Source organism: Desarmillaria tabescens (assembly GCF_030435595.1).
Source record: "Desarmillaria tabescens strain CCBAS 213 chromosome Unknown EV420scaffold_2, whole genome shotgun sequence".
Classification (NCBI taxonomy): Eukaryota; Fungi; Basidiomycota; class Agaricomycetes; order Agaricales; family Physalacriaceae; genus Desarmillaria; species Desarmillaria tabescens.
Window position 1 is genome coordinate 1,594,094 of NW_026848301.1, and position 24,148 is coordinate 1,618,241.

General features: G+C 47.5%; 7 protein-coding genes across 7 annotated transcripts; 5 read left to right on the plus strand and 2 right to left on the minus strand.

Annotated features, from left to right (window-relative positions):
• Positions 1-63: 63 nt before the first annotated feature.
• EV420DRAFT_1503967 (caffeine-induced death protein 2-domain-containing protein) lies at positions 64-1,261 on the plus strand. Its single transcript, XM_060471210.1, has 6 exons — positions 64-92; positions 147-494; positions 561-632; positions 673-720; positions 779-930; positions 1,113-1,261. The coding sequence occupies exons 2-6, from the start codon at positions 383-385 to the stop codon at positions 1,164-1,166; spliced, it is 438 nt and encodes a 145-aa protein (XP_060338617.1). The 5' UTR covers positions 64-92; positions 147-382; the 3' UTR covers positions 1,167-1,261.
• Positions 1,262-1,264: 3 nt separating this feature from the next.
• On the plus strand, positions 1,265-2,261 carry EV420DRAFT_1503971 (uncharacterized protein). The gene is made up of 4 exons (XM_060471211.1): positions 1,265-1,517; positions 1,567-1,881; positions 1,931-2,000; positions 2,055-2,261. The coding sequence occupies exons 1-4, from the start codon at positions 1,297-1,299 to the stop codon at positions 2,133-2,135; spliced, it is 687 nt and encodes a 228-aa protein (XP_060338618.1). The 5' UTR covers positions 1,265-1,296; the 3' UTR covers positions 2,136-2,261.
• On the plus strand, positions 2,243-5,830 carry EV420DRAFT_1503974 (uncharacterized protein). The gene is made up of 16 exons (XM_060471212.1): positions 2,243-2,398; positions 2,460-2,624; positions 2,683-2,734; positions 2,790-2,876; positions 2,923-3,170; positions 3,220-3,612; positions 3,663-3,674; positions 3,700-3,927; positions 3,979-4,653; positions 4,706-4,821; positions 4,934-5,000; positions 5,050-5,091; positions 5,146-5,223; positions 5,272-5,368; positions 5,421-5,458; positions 5,512-5,830. Exons 1-16 carry the CDS (start codon positions 2,366-2,368, stop codon positions 5,746-5,748), a joined length of 2,568 nt encoding a protein of 855 aa, XP_060338619.1. The 5' UTR covers positions 2,243-2,365; the 3' UTR covers positions 5,749-5,830.
• A 125-nt stretch (positions 5,831-5,955) lies between these two features.
• Positions 5,956-7,295, plus strand: EV420DRAFT_1635594 (mitochondrial carrier domain-containing protein; the record flags this gene model as incomplete). The annotated part of the gene is made up of 9 exons (XM_060476471.1): positions 5,956-6,023; positions 6,072-6,126; positions 6,171-6,271; positions 6,321-6,448; positions 6,481-6,637; positions 6,688-6,881; positions 6,939-6,966; positions 7,018-7,216; positions 7,269-7,295. The coding sequence occupies 9 exons, from the start codon at positions 5,956-5,958 to the stop codon at positions 7,293-7,295; spliced, it is 957 nt and encodes a 318-aa protein (XP_060338620.1).
• A 287-nt stretch (positions 7,296-7,582) lies between these two features.
• On the minus strand, positions 7,583-13,696 carry EV420DRAFT_1259117 (Hsp90 protein-domain-containing protein; the record flags this gene model as incomplete). The annotated part of the gene is made up of 25 exons (XM_060466938.1): positions 7,583-7,648; positions 7,702-7,873; positions 7,932-8,178; positions 8,226-8,312; positions 8,366-8,470; positions 8,529-8,581; positions 8,630-8,775; positions 8,830-8,862; positions 8,895-9,175; positions 9,230-9,496; positions 9,556-9,578; positions 9,633-9,911; positions 9,963-10,294; positions 10,345-10,388; positions 10,443-10,609; positions 10,662-10,676; positions 10,727-10,764; positions 10,822-10,989; positions 11,315-11,374; positions 11,436-11,936; positions 11,986-12,019; positions 12,093-12,403; positions 12,455-12,543; positions 12,597-12,957; positions 13,010-13,696. Coding segments are annotated over 25 exons (4,566 nt in total), but the record flags the coding sequence as incomplete, so codon positions are not given.
• Positions 13,697-14,126: 430 nt separating this feature from the next.
• Positions 14,127-16,864, plus strand: EV420DRAFT_1616968 (MFS transporter; the record flags this gene model as incomplete). The annotated part of the gene is made up of 21 exons (XM_060475182.1): positions 14,127-14,184; positions 14,235-14,263; positions 14,310-14,327; positions 14,385-14,413; positions 14,467-14,528; positions 14,638-14,696; positions 14,757-14,888; positions 14,947-15,042; positions 15,217-15,367; positions 15,486-15,608; positions 15,658-15,739; positions 15,793-15,848; positions 15,896-15,928; positions 15,984-16,061; positions 16,114-16,186; positions 16,243-16,266; positions 16,317-16,397; positions 16,452-16,483; positions 16,535-16,547; positions 16,672-16,773; positions 16,825-16,864. The coding sequence occupies 21 exons, from the start codon at positions 14,127-14,129 to the stop codon at positions 16,862-16,864; spliced, it is 1,371 nt and encodes a 456-aa protein (XP_060338622.1).
• Positions 16,865-17,129: 265 nt separating this feature from the next.
• Positions 17,130-23,360, minus strand: EV420DRAFT_1260144 (ras GTPase-activating protein; the record flags this gene model as incomplete). The annotated part of the gene is made up of 16 exons (XM_060466992.1): positions 17,130-17,517; positions 17,581-17,859; positions 17,907-18,150; positions 18,197-18,335; positions 18,386-18,526; positions 18,557-18,770; positions 18,818-18,903; positions 18,954-19,069; positions 19,116-19,236; positions 19,289-19,480; positions 19,535-21,231; positions 21,285-21,487; positions 21,545-21,621; positions 21,676-21,753; positions 21,806-22,140; positions 22,193-23,360. 16 exons carry the CDS (start codon positions 23,358-23,360, stop codon positions 17,130-17,132), a joined length of 5,478 nt encoding a protein of 1,825 aa, XP_060338623.1.
• Positions 23,361-24,148: the final 788 nt, after the last annotated feature.

The following is a 24,148-nucleotide window of genomic DNA, read 5'->3' on the forward strand; positions in this document are numbered from 1 at the left end:
ATTTCGTCTTCACACTCTTAGTGACGTGTGGAATTCGGAGTACTGTCCACGGCCTTTCCCTCGCCGAAAGCCAACTCCAGAACGCATTGGAGGTTTCAATATTCGATAATCTGAGACGGAAGCTGACGGAAACTTTATTGGATAAGAAATAATAATAATTAGGATTATTTGAGTCGTGGGAGGAGAACCGTAGACCTTCGTGAAGTCTTCTCTTCATTCTTTCGTTGTGTTTAGGCCTGTACATACGCGCAGATTTCTTTGTCGAGTTTAGGCAGCTCTCCGCCGGCAAGACTAGCCGCTCTTCTAGCCGAGCTGCCGGCTTACACTGTTTACGTACGGCGGTAGCATACCGTAAAGGGAATTGCCTTCTCATCATACTTTTATGTCCTCAAGCAAGTCGCAGCTGGGAAGCCTCGGTATACAAGCGCCTGTTTTGAATCCGCAAATAGTTCACGTTTCTGCGACCACATGCAATGATATGTCATTATTCAAAGGTCTGCGCATCTTGCCAGTAATTCTAGAACAAGTTAGACGCTGACTGAATATTGACCCCCGTGCAGACCTGTTGAGGGAGTATCGGAAGCTGGATGACACGATAACCATGCGATTAAATCGTGCGAATGCTGTTATGCGTGACAGAAGCGAGAGAACAGTCTAGTCGATCCGTCCAAGGAACAGTCCAGGATCAAGCATGCTCTTACTTGTGGCAAGAATTAATGGGTACGTTGCGGCCTGTGATTATAATTCGCAGCGAGACGGTCTCATCGTGCTAGATTAGCAAATTGGAGTCGCCGTACACAACTCGTCCAATACTGCGTTGACGTCGTAGACAAATCGTTACAAGACAAAAAGAACATCGTTCAGGATAACGCGTCGAGCCCGGCAGAACAGCGGAAAGCACAGGCTGAAATGTACACTGACCAAGTCAAGGTACACCTTTCCCGACGACTCGCCGATGATACTTATACATTTCATGCAGAGAACGCAGATACATCGAGAACTCACTGTCGAAGCCATTGTACGGAAGCGCTCTGTCGATGGTACGCAATTTTTGCCATTACATATTCTCATTGACTCATTCCAATATCCTAGCATTTCGTTCTCGGTGCAAGTATTTCGAACCGCCAGCAACTGATGAAGAGGGTAGGAAGATGTGGTTTGAATAGTTTGCGACCCGGCCCTGAAGGCAGTCTCATCACGTGACTGTACGATGACGTAGTTAAACTTCATCTTACGCGAAAATGACGCGTTGCTGGCAGCTTTATCTTCTTTTCTTTATCGTTCAACTCTCCAAAAATGCTGCTTTATATCTTGACGATGCTCCTTCCCCTCCAAGTCCTGGCTGCCTCGTTTCTTGTCCAAGATCCTCAATTACCACTCAATGAGGATGTCAAGGTTCCTGTTCACCTTGGAGTCATGAGCCGTTGCCCGGATGCTTTGTTATGCGAAAATATCTTTGATAAGGTTTTGACGCGTGTTGGAGACAAAATCGATCTTTCACTGGTATATGTTGGCCAGTAAGTACGCCCGGCGCTTTATTGCTTGCGTTCAGGACCTATTTGTTAGAATGGATCCTTCAGAGCCCGACTTTGGGGTACAATGCAAGCACGGTCCTCTTGAATGCACCGGGAATGTCCAACAGCTTTGTGTTGCTAAATACGCTACATTCGATCAGTGGTGGGAGTTTGTACAGTGCCAGAATTATCAGGGCAAGGACAAGATCGGCAGACCAGAAATTGCCTTCAAGTGTGCTCGCTCTGCACTTTTGGACTGGGATGGGCCAATTTCTCAGTGTGTTGGTGAGGGAGCTTCTGGTAAAGGGGAAGAGGGTGTCGGCTTGCTCCACGAAAGTGTGAAACTGGGCAAGTCCATGGGCATTGAGTAAGTTTTCGTTCGCCCTTCGTGCCATGTCGCCGACATATTTCCGCAGGAAAAGTTGCACGATCCTCATAAATGGACGAGAAGTCTGTATCCGCGATGGAACTTGGAGAGATTGTGAGGTATGTGTCAATAATTCCAGGCCCATGATATCGTCGTAAAATGTTTATCTACAGGAGGGTCATACTGCGAACGATTTCATCCGGCAAATCAACAATGAGTACGAGAGAATTAACAGCGGTAATGGTCGTGCTTGAGTTTTGTGACGCTAGGTGTGGCGCGGCCTGGACCGAGACTGGACTTTCCATTTTATTTTACTTTTCTTTCATGAATCAATTCACGAATTTTGTATCGCCGCGACTGAGACGAAGCATTACGTAATTACAAACTGCTTTCCGACGTCGACTTTAGGTGGCGTCGTCGCGGAAGCACTCTCCCTTCAACCATCACTTTCGAAGAGCAATACGCCGCTGTTTTCCCGTCGACAATGGAGAAACAGGTCGAGCAGCTCGTAGAAATGGTGCTCTGTTTCTCCAATAGCATGCCTATGGCGTTCTCATTGAATCATCTCTTCACTGTAGGGAGCCACCCATGCTCAAGCACGAGCCGCACTCAGGAAATACAAAGATGTCATGGAGGCAGCAGAACGCATTTTCGAGGGAAATTTTGATGATGCAACCGAGGATGACGATGTCCAGATGGCGTCCGCTGAACCCGTACCCCAGACGAAGCGACATAGAATGAATGTGAGGACAGGCCCCTTTCAACTGCTATCTGTTAATATGTCGCGTCCTTGCTGTCCAGACTCCCGACGAAGGAGAGGAAGAAGACATACCAATCGACGATGAGGACGATGGTGAGTTCCGGTCTTCACCAATGAGGCCCACCCTTCTTGACGCGTCAACATGTAGAAGAGGAATTCGTGGACTACGACTCAGACTATGAAAACATGCAGATGGATTTTACCAAGACTGCTACCGATGTCGATCCATATTCTGGTGTGTGTTATAAGACGTCAAGCGAACTTGTTGTTCACAGTCGCAGGTATCTTCTTTTCGAAGGATCGTCGAGAAGAAGTCATCGAAGTAGAGGAGGACCCTGAGACCACCGTTATCGATGGTGTGCAGGTCAAGATTATGACCCAAGGCGAGTGGATGAAGGGTTGCCCCGAGGGCGGGGAACAAAGCTTTTTGTTTGCTCTATACTCCCAATTAACCGAAGGGCAATGCCGCTGTCCCAATGATTGTGGCACCTCCGTTTCTCGGTCCAAAGGCGACTTTTTTGGCATTTTTGTGAGCACTTTCACAACGACGCCAGGACACGCTTTGACCTTCTCCATAGCCAGACTTTTCTACTTATATCGAGCATCTTCGAAAGATTATTCGAAGAACATGCCCAGAATGCCAAAAGGAGTACTGTTTTGCATGCGGTGAATCCATCTCGACAGACAAAGTTCACAGACCGTCTGCCGCCACCGACGATAATCCCTTGTTCCATTGTTCGAACATGCAAGGCGTAATTCTGGGCGTTGGCATTTCGATGCTTGAGCAAATGTTTGTCGATCAAATCAGCGAAACACCTCACAATAAAGAATCCAAACCAAGAAGCAGTAAACGACGCAAGCCCAACCCTCCAGGGAAGGATCTCGATGATGACGATGACATCTATTATACACCAGTTGGGGGAAAACGAGCCAAAGGGGGGACCGGCTATGCTGGAGACCAAAAGGAGGATGTAAGATTCCCTTCGTGATACATCTTTCCCGCCTTTCTCATATTTTACAGAATTCTGGTCAGGTAGAAGCACTAAGCTATACAACAGGCGAAGGATGAAAAGATTGGGGGACTGCTCACAGCAGTTCGAGTGTACCTGCCATCGCTACGTAGGCCAGGAGGAGGCCAAACGAGTGACTACCTGGTTCATCCGACTGCCCTCGCTCACCTGCGGCGACGTTTCAATCATGTCTGTAGTGTCCTGCTTAGGAATGACTCCTTGGCAGATATGTCTGAGCGTTCGGTACTCTATTTCGAACTCCTGGAGTGGCTAGAGGTATTGCTCGACTCCGAATGGTGTGGTCACCTACTGAAATCCTGATCTCAGACGATATCAAATCACGAAGCTTTGGCGAGTATGATGGCTATGCCCATCATGGCGGTAGCATCTGTTAAGGCTAGTACGCCGAAGAAAGGGTCGAGATCCCATATTCGAGAACGTACGATTGTGTATGAAGGCAGCTCTAGTCCCCGAGAGTTACTGGAGGGTATCGTCATCCAAGCTCAAGCTGCTCTGAAAGGTCTGGAAGGCATGAAGCTAGTTGAAGATGGTCCTAAGGAATTGACGGAGGAAGAAAAGCGAATGACCATAAATTCCAAGGGGAAAGCTAAAGAGACCGGTCCAGCTGTATCTGAAGAGAATCAAGCGCTAATCAGTTTCTGTCGCCGTATACTCTCCACAACGACTGCAATCGACCGTTCCCTTCGTGAAACAAAAGGCGATGAATTCGTTGACAGACTGCACGCATCTCTTCCGAAGATTCTCACGTCCTCTTCTCAAGCTATATATGTGGAGCCCGGAGCAACGGAGGAGAGTGCCAAGAAGGCCTACCTGGAATGGGCGACTAACGTCAGATTTGAGTACTGTGATCTCACTCTACCATCGACCGATAAAGACGATCCGGACAACCCTTTGCCTCACTACAAGTTTTATTTCAACCAAGAAGCTCGGAATCTAGCGAACATGGATATTCCGAAACGTTCTTTAGCGATAGCGAAGGAGGTGTGTTATGAGCAGTTATGGGTCGTACGAGCTGACGGCTTTCCATTATTAGCTCGCTATTCTTACAGCTAATTTACCTGTTGCGTGGGATTCGTCTATATTCTTGCGCGTCGATGAGACAAGAGTAGACGTAATCAAAGCACTCATAACTGGGCCCGAAGGAACTCCGTGTGTTGAATATTCTTTTCCTATTTGTTAGTTCTAACTTGGTGACGACAGGTATTATAATGGATGGTGAGCTTGATTGATCCGAAACTGCTATATTTCTTACGACACACAGCTTTCTCTTCGATATATTCTTGGTGCAGCGTTATAACGAGGCCCCTCCCAGTGTCAAATACATGACAGTAAGTGTTGAAAATGTCTTTTTTACTGTCCTTGCTAATGAGAATATAGACGGGCGGAGGAAAGTTCCGTTTCAATCCTAACTTGTATGCTGTATGATTGTACTTTTGTTATGCTCGAATTCTTTGGTGCTCAATCTGTACATAGGATGGCAAAGTATGCTTGTCATTGTTGGGAACATGGTCCGGACCAGGATGGGTGTCCGGCAAATCGACACTGTTGCAGGTAGGATTCTCATTCATACCTGTGGTGGCTTGGTTGATCTGGGTTCAGGTTTTGATCTCAATACAATCGATGATCTTATGCGACGAACCTTATCTCAATGAGCCTGGATGGGCCAGCAGTGCGGGAACGCCACAGTCCCAGTCATGTAAGTTATCGAATGGCATATATGTTTGGTGCTCTTTCTAACCATACTTTAGACTCCGCAAATGTGCGAAGGATGGTGGTAAAAACTGCGGTAAGCCGCCATAAAGGGTAGAGACGTTTGTTTTCTCAACTATCACGCTTCAGATGCTTGGCAACTTGAAGAATCCACCAGAGCCGTTTGGAGATATTATTCGGACACATTTCCGGTTGAAGGCTCGCTCGGTTTCGGCTCAGTTAGACCAATGGCTTGCCATGGATGACGGGAAGCCGACGACTTCTGATGGTGGAGGATATGGAGGAAGCGAGCGGGTTGCTGGGGGAAGTTCGAATGGCTTCAAGGCAGATTGTGATGAACTCAAGGCAATGCTGAAGGAATTGTAGATGATATTGAGGTAGACAAACCGCACGCAGTGGATATCCAAGTATTATCGAATTAATACAATTTTGACTTTCATTACCGGTGACGGGTGACACGTGAAAACGCAACGGAGACGCGTTCAGGAATGGCGGCGACTACCCGTTCTGCTCTTTCTTCTCTGCCTTGACGCCCAATTTTCTGACGCTGACTGGCCGAGCATTTGGGACGCCATGGACGACTCTGTCATTCAAGGAATTGCAGGCTCAGCCGGAGGCATCGTGGCCATGTCCGCAACCTAGTGCGTTGTCGCCCATCTGTCCAGATACTTGCCGGCCAACGAAGCTAGTCCTTTGATTTTCATTTCTACTCGAGCAGCAGTTGAAACGAGAAACGAGTCAAAGGTGCGGCAACATCTTTGTTGACTTTAACTAATTCGTGTTTCTAGCCTGTCGTACAAGCCGTCCTTGATATTCTCAAACGAGAGGGCATAACAGGTCTTTACAGTGGCCTTAATTCCAGTTTGCTCGGCATCGCAGTCACAAATGGGTGCGTCTTCCCATACTCCCTCTCCCCGTCGTCCCTGACACTGTGAAAGTGTCTACTACTACTTTTACGAGCGATCTCGCGGAGCCATACTCAAATCCCGAGTCGGAGGAAAAGGCTTGAGTACCGTCGAGTCCATCATAACAGGACTCATCGCAGGCACGTCTTCCCCTCGAGCCCGTCAATCAGCTGTCCTTCTCATGCCCTGACAGGCTCGGCGACAACGATAATCAGTAATCCAATATGGGTCGTCCAGACTTCTCAGGCTGTTCGGACGCTTAACCAAGGTTCTTCCGACGCGTCTGGGCGTCCTAAGAGACCGGGATTCATAGAGACTATCCGTGGGATTCTTGCAAAGGACGGTATTGGGTATGTCTTCCAGCTGTGTTTGTCATGGGTTCCCTAACATTGAATTCTAGCGCCTTCTGGCGAGGCATTGGGCCTGCTCTGGTTCTCGTCATGAATCCCGTAATCCAGTACACCGTGTTTGAGCAGTTAAAGAACATCTTGATCGCCCGAAGGACAACTAAATTGAGACTCGCAGGCGCTGCCGCTGTGACGGCGGTCCTCAGTGATTGGGATTTCTTCTTCCTGGGTGCTATATCAAAACTAAGTAAGTCCTTTTTTGGACAATCTCTTCAAGCAAAGCGTTTAGCGTTTTCCTCCACAGTCGCCACAGCCTCAACCTATCCTTACATGTTCGAATACTTTACCTGGCGGGCGCTCGTGTGCTGATACTTTCCTTTCAGCGTAATCAAGAGTCGAATGCAAGCTGGACATTCAAGCGCGTTGGGATACAAATCCACGCTCGATGGGCTGCTAACCATCTTACGAGAAGAGGGCATTCACGGCCTTTATAAGGGCGTTGGCAGCAAATTGACCCAGAGTGTCCTTACGGCAGCCATTCTCTTTGCAGGGCAAAGGCGTATATACGAGATTACGAAGAAGGTAGCTTCCAAAATCACCCCTTCCAGACATACTGACCTGACCAATGACAAAGGCGTTGTTGACTGCCAACAAGTTGTAAACATATGCATTTGTGCTCTATTGTATATTAGACCCTAATACTCCAGAAAACGGCTTGCAGCAGACTAGGGGGACTAAGAAGCACTGGGAGAACTGTACCGAGGATCCTGCAGAATATTCGAATGTGGCATGGATAGTCTCTGAGATATACATTCGGGTTTCGGCTGATCATTATTTTCGCTTTCTTCGGGTTTCCAGTTGTATAATGATAAGTAACCATCACCTCCACGGACATGGCACATTACGGTATATATTTATAGGATCAAAATGCAGTCCCCCCGAGTCGGGCTAAAGCTCGTCATGATTCACCACTACATTGCCAAACTCATCGATTTCCTCCATCTCGATCGAGACCTGGAGAGAGTTAACCGTATATTTTAAAAAAAAACAGTGTCATGTTGACTTACCTGATCTTTCATATGATCGGGAAGAACGATACCGGGCTTGTCGCTGAGGAAATCCTCGGGCTCTGGCAGCTCGGGGTCAACGGGAGGCGCGGGTTTCACTGTGGCATCGGTGGGCGCTGTTTCAGACACGCCGAGGGATCGCCTTAATACACGATCCACTCGAGAGAAGAAGCTATAAAGCAAATACAGGTTAGTCTGTATTGCTTTGACCGTTCATAGACTCAGCCTACTCGTTAGTATCGGGAACTTCGAAGCCGGAGCGAATTAGGGCGCCGTCGATGAGAATAGACGTGACCTCCTTGAGCTCTTCCTCCGCTTCGAGATCCCTTTCTTCCTCCTCTTCCGAGGGAAGAGCCTCGACTTTACGAAGTAGACCCTCAATCAAGGGCGAACGAGGGTTGATCTCTAGCAATTTAGCTTTCATGGCAAATTCATGCATGAAGTCATTCGGCCCGTTGTTTCCTTTGTGCGACGCGCCTGCAAAGTATTGAGCGGTCGCGAATCATGCAAGAAAAAATACGCACTCATCATCCGTTGGACATTAGCGGTGTAGCCATGACTGTCAGCAACGATCGCACAGGGACTGGTTACAAGACGGTCTGACAATGTGACTAATGAAATGAAATGAATGCCAAGCAGTTCTTGTCTGTACAACAGTACGCACCATCTCTGACGACACCCTCGGCCTCTTTCTTGAGATAATCCAGCAGCGGCCGGAATTTCTCGGCCAGAGCCTCTTGGTTTTCCTTCGCTTCTTCGGCGTCTAGATCTAGAGATGCCCAGTAATTGGAAGAAACTACGAGCAAAAGAAGGTGTTTAATGCCCACCTTCATCTCCGAACTTGAGGCCAACTTTAGCAACATCTTGGAACGGAATATTTCTGAGGAGTTGCCGTGAGAAGTGACCAAAGAAGAACAAGAACCCTTACTTCCAACGACGAATGTTCTGCACCAAAATTTCGTCCAACGGTTCATTCAAGAGAAGAACCTCGTAACCTCGTGCATCTAGTTTTTCAACAAAGACACTCTTCGCAAGGTCTTTCGTCTCCTTGCCCATTTCTGCCAGGAAGAAGATCTATCAAGTCGACAAGTTCATCAGAGAGGCAACCTCGCATACTGAGGACTGTACCTGTTTCTGGCCCTGCTTCTTGTTCTCCAAGTACTAGAGGACATTGGTTTAGTAGCTGGATGCACGGACTTCCAGCGAGAACGTGCCTGATCGAGGGAAACCGACTCCCGTTGGTTTGTAGCAAAGCGTGTCAATGCAGTCAGCTTATCTCGGTTCTTTAAGTCCTCAACAGCACCGAGCTTGAGAACTGAACCATAGGTCTTATGCATTTCCTCGAGCTTTTCACCCTCCTCTGATAATCGCGTAAACAACTGGATGATACGCTTGAGAATGATTTGTTTGAGTTGCCTGAGGAATAGGTTCGATTGAAGTGTTTCTCGGGAAACGTTCAGAGGAAGATCCTCGGCTAGTAACCATATGTCTTTAACACGAAATGGAAACCAGAGAAAGCCACACTTACCATCGACTACGACTTTGACCCAGCTGGCCCATTTAGGCAAGCCATCGTCACCAAGGTCATTGGTGATAAAGACACGCTTAACCATCAATCTAATATCTTTCGACTTCGAAGCCAACGGTTGTTGCCAGTAAGCCTCATCGAGTTTGCTGGGGAGGAAAATGATGGCCTTGAATGACACGCCTGAACCTGAGTCACCGGAGAAGTGATGCCAAGCCAGCGGTTCCTCGTTGTCTTTGAAGGTGGCCTTGTAGAACATCTTATACTCCTCTATATGTAAACGTGAGCATGACCATGAACTAGCCCACAATGATATGTTTCAAGCTTACCATCGGAGATTGTCTTTGGATCCCTGTCACCAAGCTAGTCAGTTGTACGAAGAAAGAATAAACATCATGATACGCACCGTGCCCACAATGGTGCCTGCGCGTTTAGCTGGACCCATTCGTCAACCAGTATTGATTTCATTGGCGGAGGTGGAGCCTCGACTGGTTCAGCTTCTTCGGTAACATCCTCGACGATACCTTCGTCCTCGTCAATAACCTTGTCGTCGTCTTTGGGCTCCTCAGTAGCTTCGGGTTCTGAAGGAGGAATGTCTGCTTCAGCCTCTTCATCGGGGACCTCTTCAAAGTGTTGAGTGAACAGATATATGGGGAACGATGAAGAGAACGAGGAATGCTTGTTGCTGTGTCCCTAAGTGAGTTTAAAAAGGATCAAAAAGTATATGATGACGTACACTAAATCGGTGACTGCAGAAGTTTCTGCGTACTCAATAGCTTCGCTCTTCAAGTGTAGCCTGATCTCTGTTCCTCTTCCAAGAGTGTTTCCGCGAGGGTCTGGGTAGATGTTAAAAGAACCTTCCTCAGCTGATGAGCTGAAGACATGCTGGACGGGATGGGGGTTCTCTGCACTGGGCGGAGGGAGTGAAGCTACTTGAACTTTATCCGCAACCAGGAAGCTGCTGTAGAAACCGAGACCAAAAGCGCCGATAAGATTGCCGGTGTTGGTGCCGTCTTGACTTTCAGCCCTAGCTAGAAACTCTGAGGTGCCCGATTTCGCGAGTGTTCCCTGACATCAATGTCAGTATACCACATTTGCGCCACTATGCGTTACCATACTAAGTTCTGTTTCAATTCCTCGGGTGACATTCCTATTCCAGTGTCTACATAGGACAGTAAATATACAAAATATATGGATGGATTTCATGACGACGTACCGGCAATTACGAGAGTTCCCTCGCTACCATCCTCGTTCTTTTCCACCTTGATTGTAATATTGAGAGGGTCGCTTCCGTCCCAAACAGTTTTGTCGGTGAGGGATATTAGGCGAAGCTTTTCAAGCGCATCGTTGGCATTGGATATGAGCTCTCGAAGGAAAACCTCCCTGCATGGACATTGAGATTGCAGAATACTCCTGAAAGAAATGTTTCATCTACTTGTGCGAATAAAGGCTAGGAAGTATTCAGCGAAATTATCGGCCGAAGGTGAATGAGATACATACCTATTAATAACAATCTTTCGCATTCGCGCTACATCGCTCTGAATGAAAAGGGAAAGTAAGAAGGGGGGTAGAAAGTGGAGTGTCGCTGATGATACCTGGTAGTCGTAGGTCTCTTTATGAATGTTCGTGGCATCTTGTGCGACGACATACGAAGTGATGAGAGATAAAGAGAGGAAGAGGGAAGGAAGGATTCGCATGGCTCGTCCGAGACTAATCGAAACGCCTTTCAGGACTCGAAGGTAACGGGAAAACCGATAATGATGCTTGCCGCCTTTTATACTGCTCCCAAGCTTTGAGTGTATACGTGTCACCTTCGACGCTCGGATTTCGAGGGGGAAGGGCGTGACTTTTGATCACGGGGACAGTCACAACAGGTGAACGCGAGGAACGCGACGCGACGCGCGGGGGCGCAGCAAAATATATTTCATATTACTCGGTACTAAGTATCTGATACTACAAGACTCAAAAGAGATCATTATGAAGGCGCATCCAAGTGAACGGATAGTTTCGGCGCCGAAAGATTCGAAAGATAATCCTGTTACGCCAGTGTGAATATTCCACTTGGGACAACTAGAAACGTCCACGTACTCTGATCCATCGTTCCCGTTGTTCTGGAACATGATCAAACATTATGTACCTTTTATCATTCTACAAGGAAAGTGCGAGGTTTAGCCGTTGCGGGAACATTTGCTTGATCGGAAATACTTACCTTCAACACATTTTCCATCTCCCTAACGTCAACGTTTTTGGCAAGCGCTTTCATATCGACCTTACCGCCTCCGCCTTCTCCTTCGTCCTCACCCATGTCGTCGGCTTTCACGCCGCCATCTACACCTTCCCCACCAATTTTCCCTAGTCTGCCCCAGAACTCCACGAAGGAATTCTCAGAAAGCATATCATCGAACGCCTTTCGACATTCAAAAGTTCGTTCACGCTGCCATTTTTCAAATTCATGCTCCAAAACATTAGTTGTATATCCAAGCTTGGTGACTGGAAGAGAAGAGAGTAGGGACGATATCGGAATTGATTTGAAGTCAGTTGCGAGACTAGGAGCATACGACTCGAAAAGGGCGTGAAGGCTTTTGATGTGTTTCCCACGGAGGTGACCTATATGGGTATGGAAAAGGTGTAGCATTTGGTCGACGGGAAGAGGGGAGTTCCGAAATCTGGGATCAGTCTGCAGCTGCGGAAGAGCACTTTCCCATGTAATCTGAATCACCAAAAAGTCAGTCACCGTTCGCCAATGGAAAATCTTGTACCTGTGGTTCCCGAATCGCATCCGTAAGCAGTGTCCTAAATTAAGACAAAAATCAAGTCAGCGCCTTACGGCTCTCGGTTAGCAGTCGAAAATAGATCTTTGGCGCACTTGAAATCTCTTTGCCCTTCTTCTTTGTTTAGTTCGTTTCGAGACCGTCCTATATTTGCTTCTACAATTCCACGTTCAATCCGCACCTTTTCTTCTCGTTCTTTTACGGCTTTCTCTTTGCGTAGACGGCGACGTTCGCTCTCATCGATGTCAGCGTCTATTTTAGTGTTATCTGGAGGGTTTTCCACCGTGGCAGCCGTCTCGCCCCTACCCTTTTCTCGGGCCTTCTGGAACGTATTGAACAATTCTTCCCGTAATGAAGAGGACCCCACGGCGTCATAACGAGGATCACGCGTCAACGAACGTTTCACCTGAAGTAAAAAAGAGTAAGATACGCGCAACTCAGGGAAGACATGACGGACATCTTTCCAAACAGCATCCTGCGGTAATTGATTCTCTCTGAGGAGAGCAAAGAAGTCAATTTCGGCTTTCTGAGAGGCAGCTCTTTTCTCTAATGACTGATAGTAAGATAATGTGAGAAAGAAGGCAGAGGTTGCAGCTCACTTTCTCCTAGCTCCTTGAGATATTCCTTGAACCTCCTTTCTCGTTCCCTGTCATCTCGACCCCAGCCATATAATCTCCTATCCTTTTTCCATGATCGGCGGAAATCTCCCCATGACAATCTAGTGCTTTTCACCTCACTGGCTAATAGTCGATCAAACTCGTCCTTGGGGTTACTGGTCTCCTTCTCTTTCTTGACGTTTTGCTGTCGAAGTTCACGGGCGCGCTCCCGACAATATTCATCGAACGCATCACGCCGAGTAGAAACCGAAGGAAGGAAAACGTATCGTGGATCTGACACAAATAAAGGAAGAGATGTATCCCATGGATGTAAAGGATTGATGTCTTTTTCTCGGAGGAGAGTCTATGAATTCGATGAGAGGAATTACATAGAAATATCCAGTCATGACACGTACTTTAAACAAAGCCTTCCCTTCTTCTATCGATAGATCCACTCTATCCGGTATTTTGATTTTCTTATCTTGGAGCGCTTTTGCCTCCTGCTCAGCTAACTCCTTCGCTTTCAGTGCCTCTTCCTCCTGTCGTTTCCGTTCAGCTTCAGCTTCGGCCGCCAGTTGTTCAGCTGCCTCCTTCTGCCAATCTTCTTCTTCTTCGCTCTCTTCGTTATCTTCTTCATCCGTCTGGTCCAATTTGGGCTTCTTGGACACAACGACTTCATCAACAGGAACGTCGCTTTGAGCCTTCCTTTTCACCATATTTTGAACCTCAGCTTTGATTCTCTCGACTTCTCTGGCTCTCTCTTCCTCTGCCCGTTTCATTGCTTCCTCCTCCTCCCGTTTAGCCTTTAGTTTACTTTCTTCGACGGCCTTTGCTTCTTCTTGTTCGAATTTTTCCAGGGCATCTTTGATTTCCTCAGGCACTGTCCACAGACTCGCCTTTTTCGTCTTGTGAAAGTAGAAAGTATTGCCCCCGGTCGTTTTCACTCGCATCCACTCGGTACCCGGAATAGGCGTCTTGACCGCAGGTTTCTCCTTCTTTGTGGCAGATGGCGCCGTGACACTGGGTATTGAAGGAAGCGGTCGAACGTAGGTGGATTCTTTCGTGTGTGCATTGTAGTAGTAGGGTTGACCATTGGGGCCTAGTTATCTTTGAGTGCTACGAAAGTCAAGTAAGTGCATAATTACGTGCCTGCATGCTGTGTCCAGCCTATTGGCAGAGGAGGTGGTCCGAGAGAAGCAAATGGTGGTGCAGACATAAAGTTAGCAAGACCACGTGCCGAGGCTCGGCAGGACGACAGACGGACGGCAATTTCCATTTCAAAATCAGTAAGTTATTTTTGAACTGGCACCTTCTTCTCATGAACATCTGAATTGCGTCAATTCCCCAGCTGGCAACTGGTCAGGCTTATCTTTCGTCCTGGGTACGTTATTAGATGGCGGTTGTAATAAACTATTTTTGGTTAGTACCTCAGCCACGATGGCTCGGGGCCCTGGTCCTGCTCGTATAAATACTATAAGGCCCCTGCTCTCCAACCCGTCTCTCTATCATCTCCTGACATACTTTACTGTGATAATGTCGGAAATTCACGAATATAAACGTCGAATGACCAGAAACGTCCTCTGGAAACTCGGTACATCTTAAACGCTATCCACCCAATAGCAAACTGATCCACCTTCATAGATTGTCATATCCTACCTCCCCTTGCTCTTGTGTGCATTCTTCTTTTGAATTTTGATCTCTCTCATGTCTTGAAAGCTTTGGCTCGCCAATTTTGTTGGTGTTGTCTAATTCATGTGGCCAAGGTCCGTATCTCATGCCACAGAATTCCAGATTGACCGAAGCAATGTCGGCAATGCAAGGTCAGTGCATCTTATTTTTCGAAATATGGTTAGAGCCTATGACCGCTTCCCAGAATTGCCGGCCTGGAAACTGATACACATCTGCACGGAAACCAATTCAACATGATCCTAGCCGGTAGGGCTTTTGTGCATGCCATAATCAGCTTGCATCTGATGCGAATTCAGTCTTTTACATCACGTATGCAGTTTTAACAGGGTCTACGGCTTCGTCCAATGACCGAGAGACAGGTACATCTTGGTCGAACTACCTTCTAATTGGGTACTCAAGCGGATGAAGGCAAACGTGAGGGTTTTGTGTTTTGACGAATTGTTGTAACATGCTGTTTACTCCTCACATCTACAGCGTTGGCTCCCCCTTTTGGTTTTCGTCTGGGGAATCATAACGACATTGACGGCCCTGGTTCAGAATCTTGGGGGTCTCGTGGGCATCCGCATGTGTCTCGGGATTTGTGAAGGAGGCTTACTTCCTGGTATTGTCTGTCCATTCCATTTGAATGCTTGAAGGGGCCTGCAGATTACTAAATGGTCCTCAGGTGCTGTATCTGAGCACCATGTATAAACGTCACGAACTCCAGCTTCGGTATGTTTTGATATTTCTTTCTCCGAGATCATCATTTGACCACATATCAGTGTTGGGATTTTTTACGCATCTGGTAAGAACTCGTCACTCGGTTCTTAATGTGGCTCATGATATATGTAAGCCTCACTATCTGGCGCATTCGGAGGTTGGTCTTCAAATAAAACACCCTCGTGCTCGTGGAATGACTGCTTCTGAAGGACTTCTTGCGACGGCGATCATTAAGATGGACGGGATAGGAAACCTTGCTGGCTGGCGCTGGATTTTTATTCTGGAGGGTATCGCCACAATTATTTTCAGCATCATTGCTGCTATCTTTTTGCCGGCTGATGTGTCCTCCGCTCCATTTCTCTCTGAGGTAGAGAGAGATTTTGCTCGTGAGTCCTGTTGCTCGTTATCAGAAAGATACTCATTCCGACGATATTCAAGTTTCTCGTTTGCGCTCAGAAGATCCGGTCATACACATGGAATCCGAGTCGGATTCTACTATGCCAGATTCTTCCGCGCTTCATGATCCTAAGGAGGACGTGCTCACTGTAGAAAAGATCCAGATATCTGCCCACAATAATCGTGTAGAGTACGAGGACGAGGTCTTCGAATGGAGAGAGGTCATACGAGGTAGGATGCATCAAGTATCGCATTACTTGATAGCTAAGCTTCTTCCCAGGTTTGACTGACGTACAGACCTGGTTGACTGCTTTCACATACCTTGGCCTCGATGTCAGCCTCTATTCGTTTTCACTTTTCTTGTGCTTTCCTGGATCCTCTTTGGTTGCACAAGTTCTAACGAAAAAAATTGTAGACCTACTATCGTTGCGCAGTTGGGTTACTCAGGCGAACAGGCGCAATTGCACACTGGTGAGTCCAATGCATCAACTCCACTCTCTGTGATTCATATTTTGTAGTACCACCTTACGTTCCCGCAGTTGTTCTCACAGGTTCTTCATCTGGATATTCGCCTAAGTTTCATGTTAACCCCGTATTTCCCTGTAGTTGTTGTGGCATTTCTGGGCGACCGATTGAAATGGCGCGGTCCATTCATCTTGATATTTTTACCTGTGGCAATCATAGGTGAGTCTGTCTGTTGTCTCAACAGATTCTCTGGACTGCAGTATGCCGGTAGGATACATTGTTGCAATTACCGCCAAAACGAATACCGGAAGATATGCAGCTGTATTTCTCATTGCTGCGGGCGTGTACGTTTCTGTTGATTTGGAGTTAGTCTGCTTGTTGATGTCTACAATGCTATAAGTTATCCAAGTGCTCCCTGCCTCTTGTGAGCTTAGTCACGATATGATTGCGATGCAACTTGCTGATAATATTAAGGTCTATACTTCCTAATAATAGCAGTGGTCATTACAAAAGAGCCACCGCTACGGCGTTCCAACTCGCGTTCTCAAATACAGGGTAATGCAAACTTTTAGCACTCGAGAGACGTGGTTAAAACTTTCGTTGTCGTAGAGGTTTCATCGCTACATTTTCGTACACCCAAGGTTATTTCAAGGTGCTGTTTTACTTATTTGCTTTTACTGACATATACATAGACCAAGCTCCAAGGTATATCCGTGGCCATGCCATTAGTTTAGCATGTCCTGGTGTTTGCCTGGTTCTTCATCGGCACAAATGTGTTCGTCTTTTGTCCACGCTTCAAAAAGTAATAATTTTCCACTCATTTCTTCAGATGTTACTGCTTGTGGGAAAACAAAGCACGCAGAGAAGGACGCCGAGCGGAGAATATACGCAAGTACAAAGAACTGTTGGATGAAGGAAAAACTCGTGCTCCGTTCGTCTATCTTTTACGGTTCAGAATTATCACTTATCGTTACTGGCATAGTATTGGAGACCGTCATCCCGAGTTCAGGTTCACGTTATAAAGGTAACCGGTTCAGTACATTATGCTACGAATTATTCAGTTGATGCGCTATGCAAGAGTGGATACAAAGATCGACTAGGGGTACAAGTATGAGCCATAATTTGCAAAGAAAACCTTTCAAAGGGAGCTGACTGCATGTAAAAAGAGAGCAATGTAAATGAAGAACGAAATAGTCTGTCGTTAAGTCATTAGTATCATAAAGCATCAAACAAAGAATCTGTCAGCGAAAAGTCAGCTAAGTGCAAAAAATGGATAGGGAATGAGATTTACTTCTTATTAATCTGACTGACAAAACGATCCAAGTTCACCTTAGCCTGCCCATTAAATAAGGTCAACGATGATCGTTGCTCGTATTTCGCCTGAAGAAGATCCTCCATCTGTACTTCATCCGAGCCCATCTTGGTAGTGATACCACCAATCAGGGTTGATTCCAGGAGTAGATTGAAGACACCAGCAGAATTAGACGACATTGTGAGCTGAATTTTGTCGAATTGACGAGGAGAGTATTGATCAATGGATAACAAGATACCCTTCTCGTAAAGGTCCTTGGCGGTGTATAGATATGAACCAAACTTCGGGTTCTGCCCCGATTTTTGGAGATCACGAAGATGGAAATACTGTTTGGTGAAAGGCAAAGTGAACCGTTTGATGCGCCTATTGCTTACAAAAACCGTTAATTCGACTCAGCAACCCGAGAAAAAGCAATGATGAACATACGGTTTTGTGACCATGGTAGCCATGGATGATTGAGCATAGCGGTGGTAGCTGTCAATTCTCTCTTCAAATTGCTTTTTCCTCTCGCCCAATTGTCTCAGTGCTTCGTTCATACTTTCCATCTCCTGTTGCCGCTGGATACGCTTCCGGTGTTTACTGCGAACATCACCAGCGATGGCATTGAGAATTCCTTGGAAACCATCAGCACGAGATATCTTTCCTCGTTCCTCCAGCTTCAATAGGTACGAGATAGCCAGCGCTTTGACAGCCCGGAAAGTTAATCTGATTGCATGTTAGTCACTGACCAGCTTAAAATCTTCTAGGCTTACGATTTAATGTCTTCCAGGCGGTACGCGGAATCTGCGGCAGCTTGAGAGGCTTGGCGTCCAGGATGATGTCTAGCCTCTTCGTTGACCATATCAGCGTCCAAGATGCCCTCCCATACCAGCTCGTCGTCATCCGTTACCGGCTGGAGTAAGGATTCCACTAGGTCTTGCGCCGGCTGCACACGAAGAATTGCTAAGACACCGCGCTTAGCCTGTACCCAGAGTGCCTTCTCCTCGGCATGCGGATCTGATTGCAGCATTAGAAAACATCGCTATCTTATATATGTTGTTACCTTTGACGTCAGCAAAGCGATTGGTGAGTTCGAGCGTAACGACATGATCTCTAGCGTCTTTCAGTTCTTCATTACCGAAATGAGGAACACCATCTAATTCTCTCAAGATGGTTTTTAATGCATCATCGGAGGACTGACCCTACAGACGAAGAACTTCAGAATGATTTTATTTAAGCGAATCGAACCTACCAGGCTGTCTTGATGCTGTGACAACAATCCGTGCATCGTGTAAATTTCATTTGGAGAGATATAAATTGGCTTGGGTTGCACCGTAGCATCAAGGAATTCGTGAGCATGAAACTGAGTCTCGGCATCTGGTACACTTGGCAACTAATGAGCCAATGATTAGTATCACGAAACGTGAAAGCCACGTATTGAACCACCTTCAAGAAGCCACGCTGTCATTTCATCGATGGTTTTCCGAACATAATCATTGATGGGGACATAACTGGGACTATCCTCTCCGAATGATGATCCACTCGTTATCTGGGTCAGTACACGAGAAACCTCGGACAAATTGCTACGAGACTGGACATCGAGAGTTGTCGAAATTATGTTGAACGTTTCAGGGGTCCTGGTCTGTGTTAGCATAGGTGAGGGTATGATATAGGTGAGGCATACACAATAGCGGGATTGATATAGCGATAGAATACGAGTCGTCCAATGCATGCAGCATAAACTTCATCGGGAGCATCCGGAAATGTCTCCTAAATAGATTTTAAAGCACAGAAGGATTGGCTTTAAGCGGAACACTCACGCGGGCCATGTTCAGAGTTTCCCGAGCAAGATAGCGTATGCTGTATGGCATCTTTTTAATCGACTCCATGATCGCCTGCACCATCACAGTTGTGGCCCATTGCAACATTTGTATATCTGGAAATTTTAGTACTCAGAGACAGCATGATGCAATTACACTCACGTCTGATGTAAATGGCCCTAGTATCCGGGTCCCTCAAGGCTTCATGGAAGCTGACTTGTTTTGCCTTGTTGAGTGGAACTTCGGACCTCATCTCTTCACGTCGGAGTATTTCCTCATATATCTAGAGGAACTTATGTAAGTTGCGAAATAATCAACCAGGTTCACAGACATACCGTGCAAGGATCGGCTTCCAGGTCAAGATCAGGATGATCGACTAGTTTCTGAATAGCACCTTGGAAGGCTTCTCGTACATAAACGGCTTGTTTCTGCCTAAGGTAATGCACGGCGATATTGATATACATCGGATGTCCGCGTATGATATCGCTCGGTGACGTAGCCAAGACAAATTCATCTCGAATAGCGAGCTGTGAAACGGGAGCTCGTAAAGATTGAGATAAAGACATCAGCGCATCACGTACTTGGAAAACTTTGAGTAGTAGATAGTCTTCCCGGCTGTCTTGACCATAACCAAATAGCGTTAATACGACCCTCTCAACGAATCGGCGATTCGATTCAGCAGCGTTGCCTTGAGAGATGTGATGGAAAAGGCGACTTAAGTATTCTCCTCTCGTCTGAAGGAGATAGAAAAGCTGCTGATACAACTCGAGTTTCCGTCGAGCAGTGTGATCCAGTGTGTTGGGTCCTGAAAATGGATCACCATGGGCAGCGAGCAATGAAGTCCGGGCAGCGTGACCTGCAGCATTGTCAGTATGTCGCTGCTTCACCGTCTTCATGTTCTCTACAACTAGACCGATCTTGGTGTCCAGATCGTTGAGATCGCTTTCCAATGCTTGATTCTCCCGGATTTGCTGTACTACCCGTTTCCTCAATCTCTCCACCGTAATCTCATCCTGGAAATCGGCCTCCGAGTCATCTAACAAGTGTACAAAATTCTTGATTGTTCCAACAGTGACGTTCTGACCCATCGTGAGCTGTCGGTATTGTTCCCGAGTTTCCTTTGCACGCATGAGAGACTGAATTTGAATGACTTTGCTTAGATTCGAGCGGTAGTAGTCCATTTTTGAACGGAACTTGCGCCGTACCATAGCGCCTCGTAACAGGGCTTGTAGGAATGTGGCAATATCCTGACTAGTAAGCAGATGATCTCGCCAAGCAAAGTAGTCATCCCGTGCTAGAACGCCCCGTGCAGCAGCCTGAAAGCGGACCATGTCAGGGGCGACAAATTCCAACTTTCTGGTGACTTCGTGGTGTTTGCTTCGCGCTAGAGAGGCGCGAGCAAGAGCCTGTAAACTCCCCACAGCTTTGATGGTACTGACAGTCATTAGGGCCCGAGTCATCGCTTTGTGTTGTTGTCGAACAATTTTGGTTCTTGCAATCGTCTGGAAACTGATGACTGATGCAGTTGCCTTTCGTAGTCCTCGTATAAGTGACAAAAGGCGCTTCCTCGCTAGATAGGTCCTCGAAGCAGCCTGTATACGTATGACCGTCTGCGTGACGTCCTCCAGCTTCGCCATCTGTTTGCGCATCCGACGCCGAACGAGGATACCCCGACACTGAGACTGGAGGGCAACAAACGCTCCTTCATAATTATATAGCGTTTTGACTTGCTGCATAGCCCGCTGCCGAGCAATGGCACCGCGAGAGAATGCCTGCATTGCCACCACGGATGTCGCGACAGAAGGTTCAACAAAGGTTTTTGAAACCTGGTTGATGCTTTTCTTGACTAAACGCAGGCGCGCCATTGACTGTAGTTTGACAAAGGAAGATCGACTTGTTCGTAGGGCAGCTAAAAGCCCAGCCATGCGACGTCGCTGAAGTACTGCGCGTAGCTGGGCTTGTATCTTGATTACACAGGATGAAGAATTCCTGATATCATGAAGGTGATGATGCCATTCCTCACGAAACAATGCGCCCCGCAGAGATGCCTGAAGTGCGACAACCCAGGGCTCGAGGTCTCGCTGTTCACTGCGTCGTTCGGAAAGTTCTCGGCGAAGAAGTTGTCCTCTGCAGCGTGCCTGTATTTTCGCCACGTAATGCTCAACAAGTCGCATGCGATCCCGCTGCGCAGCCTCAGCCTGGCGAGCAATGAATCCTCGACATTGGGACTGAAGCTTAATGATTGAGGCTTCGTTTTCGAGCAATAAACGATCTCTCCCTGAAAGGACCGTCAGTCAGGTAAAAGCAATTGCAAGAACATAGTGTACGAACGTTCATCTTCTGTCTCTACTTCAACTTCCGGCTCTTCGTTAATCTCTTTAGCAAGCTCCCGGCCGATGTTGCCGAAATTCGGCATCGCGACACCTGCATCTTTCAAGCCTTTCTGAGTCTTCTGAAGTTGGTCGTCAGAGAATTGCAGCCGTCCCAAAAGATTGCCGATACGTTCTGCCAAACCACGTCGAGCAAGGAGATGACTGCGGCACGAATGTGTTCATAAGATGCATGCATCGCACTGAACACCATACTCTCACCTCAATGCGTGGATACAGTATATCACTTTTGGAAGGTTCTTCTTTTCATACAAGTCCGTAAGCTCAAAAATGAAGCCCTATCAGGTTTGATGAACAACTGCTAGGTAAGTGCACAAGGAAGTTCCACATACTTCTGGTAGACCAACTTGACGAACGAAAACGAAAAAGTAGTTGATATTATCTGAATGAAGGAAGGACAACTTTTGCGCCTGTAACACAACATAAACGTCAATAAAATGCCAGTCAAGAATATTTTCCTACCTCGTAGATCCTCTTGACAATGGCATCTTGAGTGAACACTTTCACTAGCTTGGCTAAAACAACCCCATTTCGCAGACCGCTCTCCATCTCGACGACACCAAAGCCCAACTCCTCTCCCAAGCAGCCTTCGATCCACTGCTGAGCCTCTCCTACGTGACAAAGGTACTCATAGGCTTGTATCAAATGCCTCTGGGTGTCTGCCCATAATCCTCTAGCTAGTCGTGAAGAGGGCATAGGAGCCTGGGCATTGGGTGCTCTATATCGCGATAGACGCAGTCTGCCCGGTATACCTGCCACTCCATCGCCTTCATCTACGACGGGTAGACCCATCTCCTCTCTCCGTTTGGACTCCGAGCTAGAATCTATGCCAACGTTGAGATCACGAACTCGCATCTCCCTCTTTGTGGGCGTCGTCTCGACTGATTTCACTTCTTTCACTTGGCAGATTAATCTCCTTCGCTTCTACCCGCTCTTTTGGAAAGTCATTCTTCTCCTCCCAGTGGTCATCCCCATCTCCGCTGGCGATACGCGGCAAGTGTTTTCCAAGTCTCCTTCCAGCAGTCAAGCTCTCACCGTACGTTGCCGCCTTCTTATTATTCATATAGGAGCTGCGATATGGGGTAGGCGACATGGCTGAAGATGGGATAGTAGGTGTTGAAGCTTCTAGAGAACGCTTGTATGAGTTTGTGCGATCGAGGATGGATGGCCCGACTGCGACTTTGTCTGGAGATGACATGCCGCCATAATAAGACGTAGGTCGTTTCTTCAGAGGCGTAGATGGTGGGGTTGGAATGAAGGGGTCATGGCTGGAAGACGAAGCTACGGAGGGCGGTGAAGCTGTTCCTTCGCGATCGGACAACGACCAGCTCGGCGAACTAGATCCACCCAGCGTGGTTGCACGGTGACGAGATGGGGAAGGGGAAGACTCTGCGGAAGAAAGGGTAGAGGGTAGGTAATGATCTGTATGCCTGGTCCTATCAGAAGCAGATGAAATGGCAGGTGAAGAAGGCAAGTGAATTCGATGTGCGCCGGTGACCGAAGAAGGTAAAGGTTCAGCTTCTACGGAGACTCCTGTAGTGTTGGGCGACAAAGGGGACGCAATGATGGGTGCTGGCATCGTGTGCCGTTTGAGATATGGCGGAGTCCGTTGTTGGTCGGGTAAGGAACTGGAATGGGAAGGAGTAGAAGGAACATATGGAGGTCGCTGACTGTCAGCCGAGAGCTGAGAATTTGGCACGCTTCTAGTCGGGGATGACGAGGAGACCGTATGATCCTCCATCGCAGCGTCCCGAGAACGCTCCTCCCATCTGCCACGGACAGCGTCCAAGCTGTTGGCGACGCGGTGAGATGGAACCCAACGCCGGGTATTGGGGGCTGCAGATGAGCCCGTAGGATTTGTCAAAATGCTCATACCCGACTGGGAGTTGCTCCTCGAGACAGAAGCACCATTCCTGGTGGATGAAGTCCGTTCAAGAAGGCGAGTCTGATAGGCGAATGCGCCTGATGACGAACCGGAGCGTGAAGGAACAGAAGAGGCCGAGTTCGTGCGATCCATGTTGTACGTAGCTATGTCATGAGAGTTGAAAAGAAAGGCGTGTCGAGCCACCGACGTCGATTTTGCCTGGTAGGCACTATGAATGATCCAATCTGAGCGCCAAGGCTTGTTGTCGTTTGTTACCTCTCTGTTCACGTGGCTTTCCCCTGGCAGTTGCACTGCCACCGACGCTTTGGGTTTCCGGCCGGCTTTCCTTTCACCACAGGGTCCCCTGCGGGCACAGGAGAATTTGCATCTCTGCACTTGATCCGAAGCGTCGATTATGGGCAAACATATTCCTTGAAGATATTACGGGTGTGTGCAGTTGCTCTTGTAGACTAGAGAAATCGGCTTTATAGGCACGGATCACGCGTTTAACAACAGTCTGACTAAGTTCTCTGTGCAATGCTCTTAGTGACTCACAAGGGCCGGCTCAGCTCGGAAGGGCTCCGGCTCTCCAAATCGCAAGCCCAAGCCTTGAGCCCAAGCCCGTTGAGGCTCAGGCTCAGCTTGGGTCCAGGCCCGGGCTTGTATACAAGAAAATATTTTCAGCTTGAACGACCTGTAGGAAGGCAAGAGAATGAGAAATGAAGTTGCTATTCACTCCACAGGGTATTCTATTAGCAAGAGAGTAAGTTTATACTATATACAATGCTAAAGACCACGCATGGAAACATGAGAAACAGACACAGCCAAGGAAAACCATGGTATGCCAAGTTTTGGTTTTGTCAGCGTAATACAAAGTCTGTACCTTCCTCAATCCCCCCTTCTTCCAAATCATCTTCTGCTGTACTGGCCGGAGTCGTATC

Coding starts and splice junctions, on each gene's coding strand:
- EV420DRAFT_1503971 (XM_060471211.1), top strand. CDS start 1,297: ATGCTGCTTTATATCTTGACGATGCTCCTTCCCCTCCAAGTCCTGGCT. Junction 1,882..1,930: donor GGCAAGTCCATGGGCATTGA/GTAAGTTTTCGT, acceptor ATATTTCCGCAG/GAAAAGTTGCACGATCCTCA. Junction 2,001..2,054: donor GAACTTGGAGAGATTGTGAG/GTATGTGTCAAT, acceptor GTTTATCTACAG/GAGGGTCATACTGCGAACGA.
- EV420DRAFT_1503967 (XM_060471210.1), top strand. CDS start 383: ATGTCCTCAAGCAAGTCGCAGCTGGGAAGCCTCGGTATACAAGCGCCT. Junction 633..672: donor TCGTGCGAATGCTGTTATGC/GTGACAGAAGCG, acceptor GATCCGTCCAAG/GAACAGTCCAGGATCAAGCA. Junction 931..1,112: donor TGTACACTGACCAAGTCAAG/GTACACCTTTCC, acceptor TCTCGGTGCAAG/TATTTCGAACCGCCAGCAAC.
- EV420DRAFT_1503974 (XM_060471212.1), top strand. CDS start 2,366: ATGGAGAAACAGGTCGAGCAGCTCGTAGAAATG. Junction 2,625..2,682: donor CGAAGCGACATAGAATGAAT/GTGAGGACAGGC, acceptor CTTGCTGTCCAG/ACTCCCGACGAAGGAGAGGA. Junction 5,369..5,420: donor AACGCCACAGTCCCAGTCAT/GTAAGTTATCGA, acceptor ACCATACTTTAG/ACTCCGCAAATGTGCGAAGG.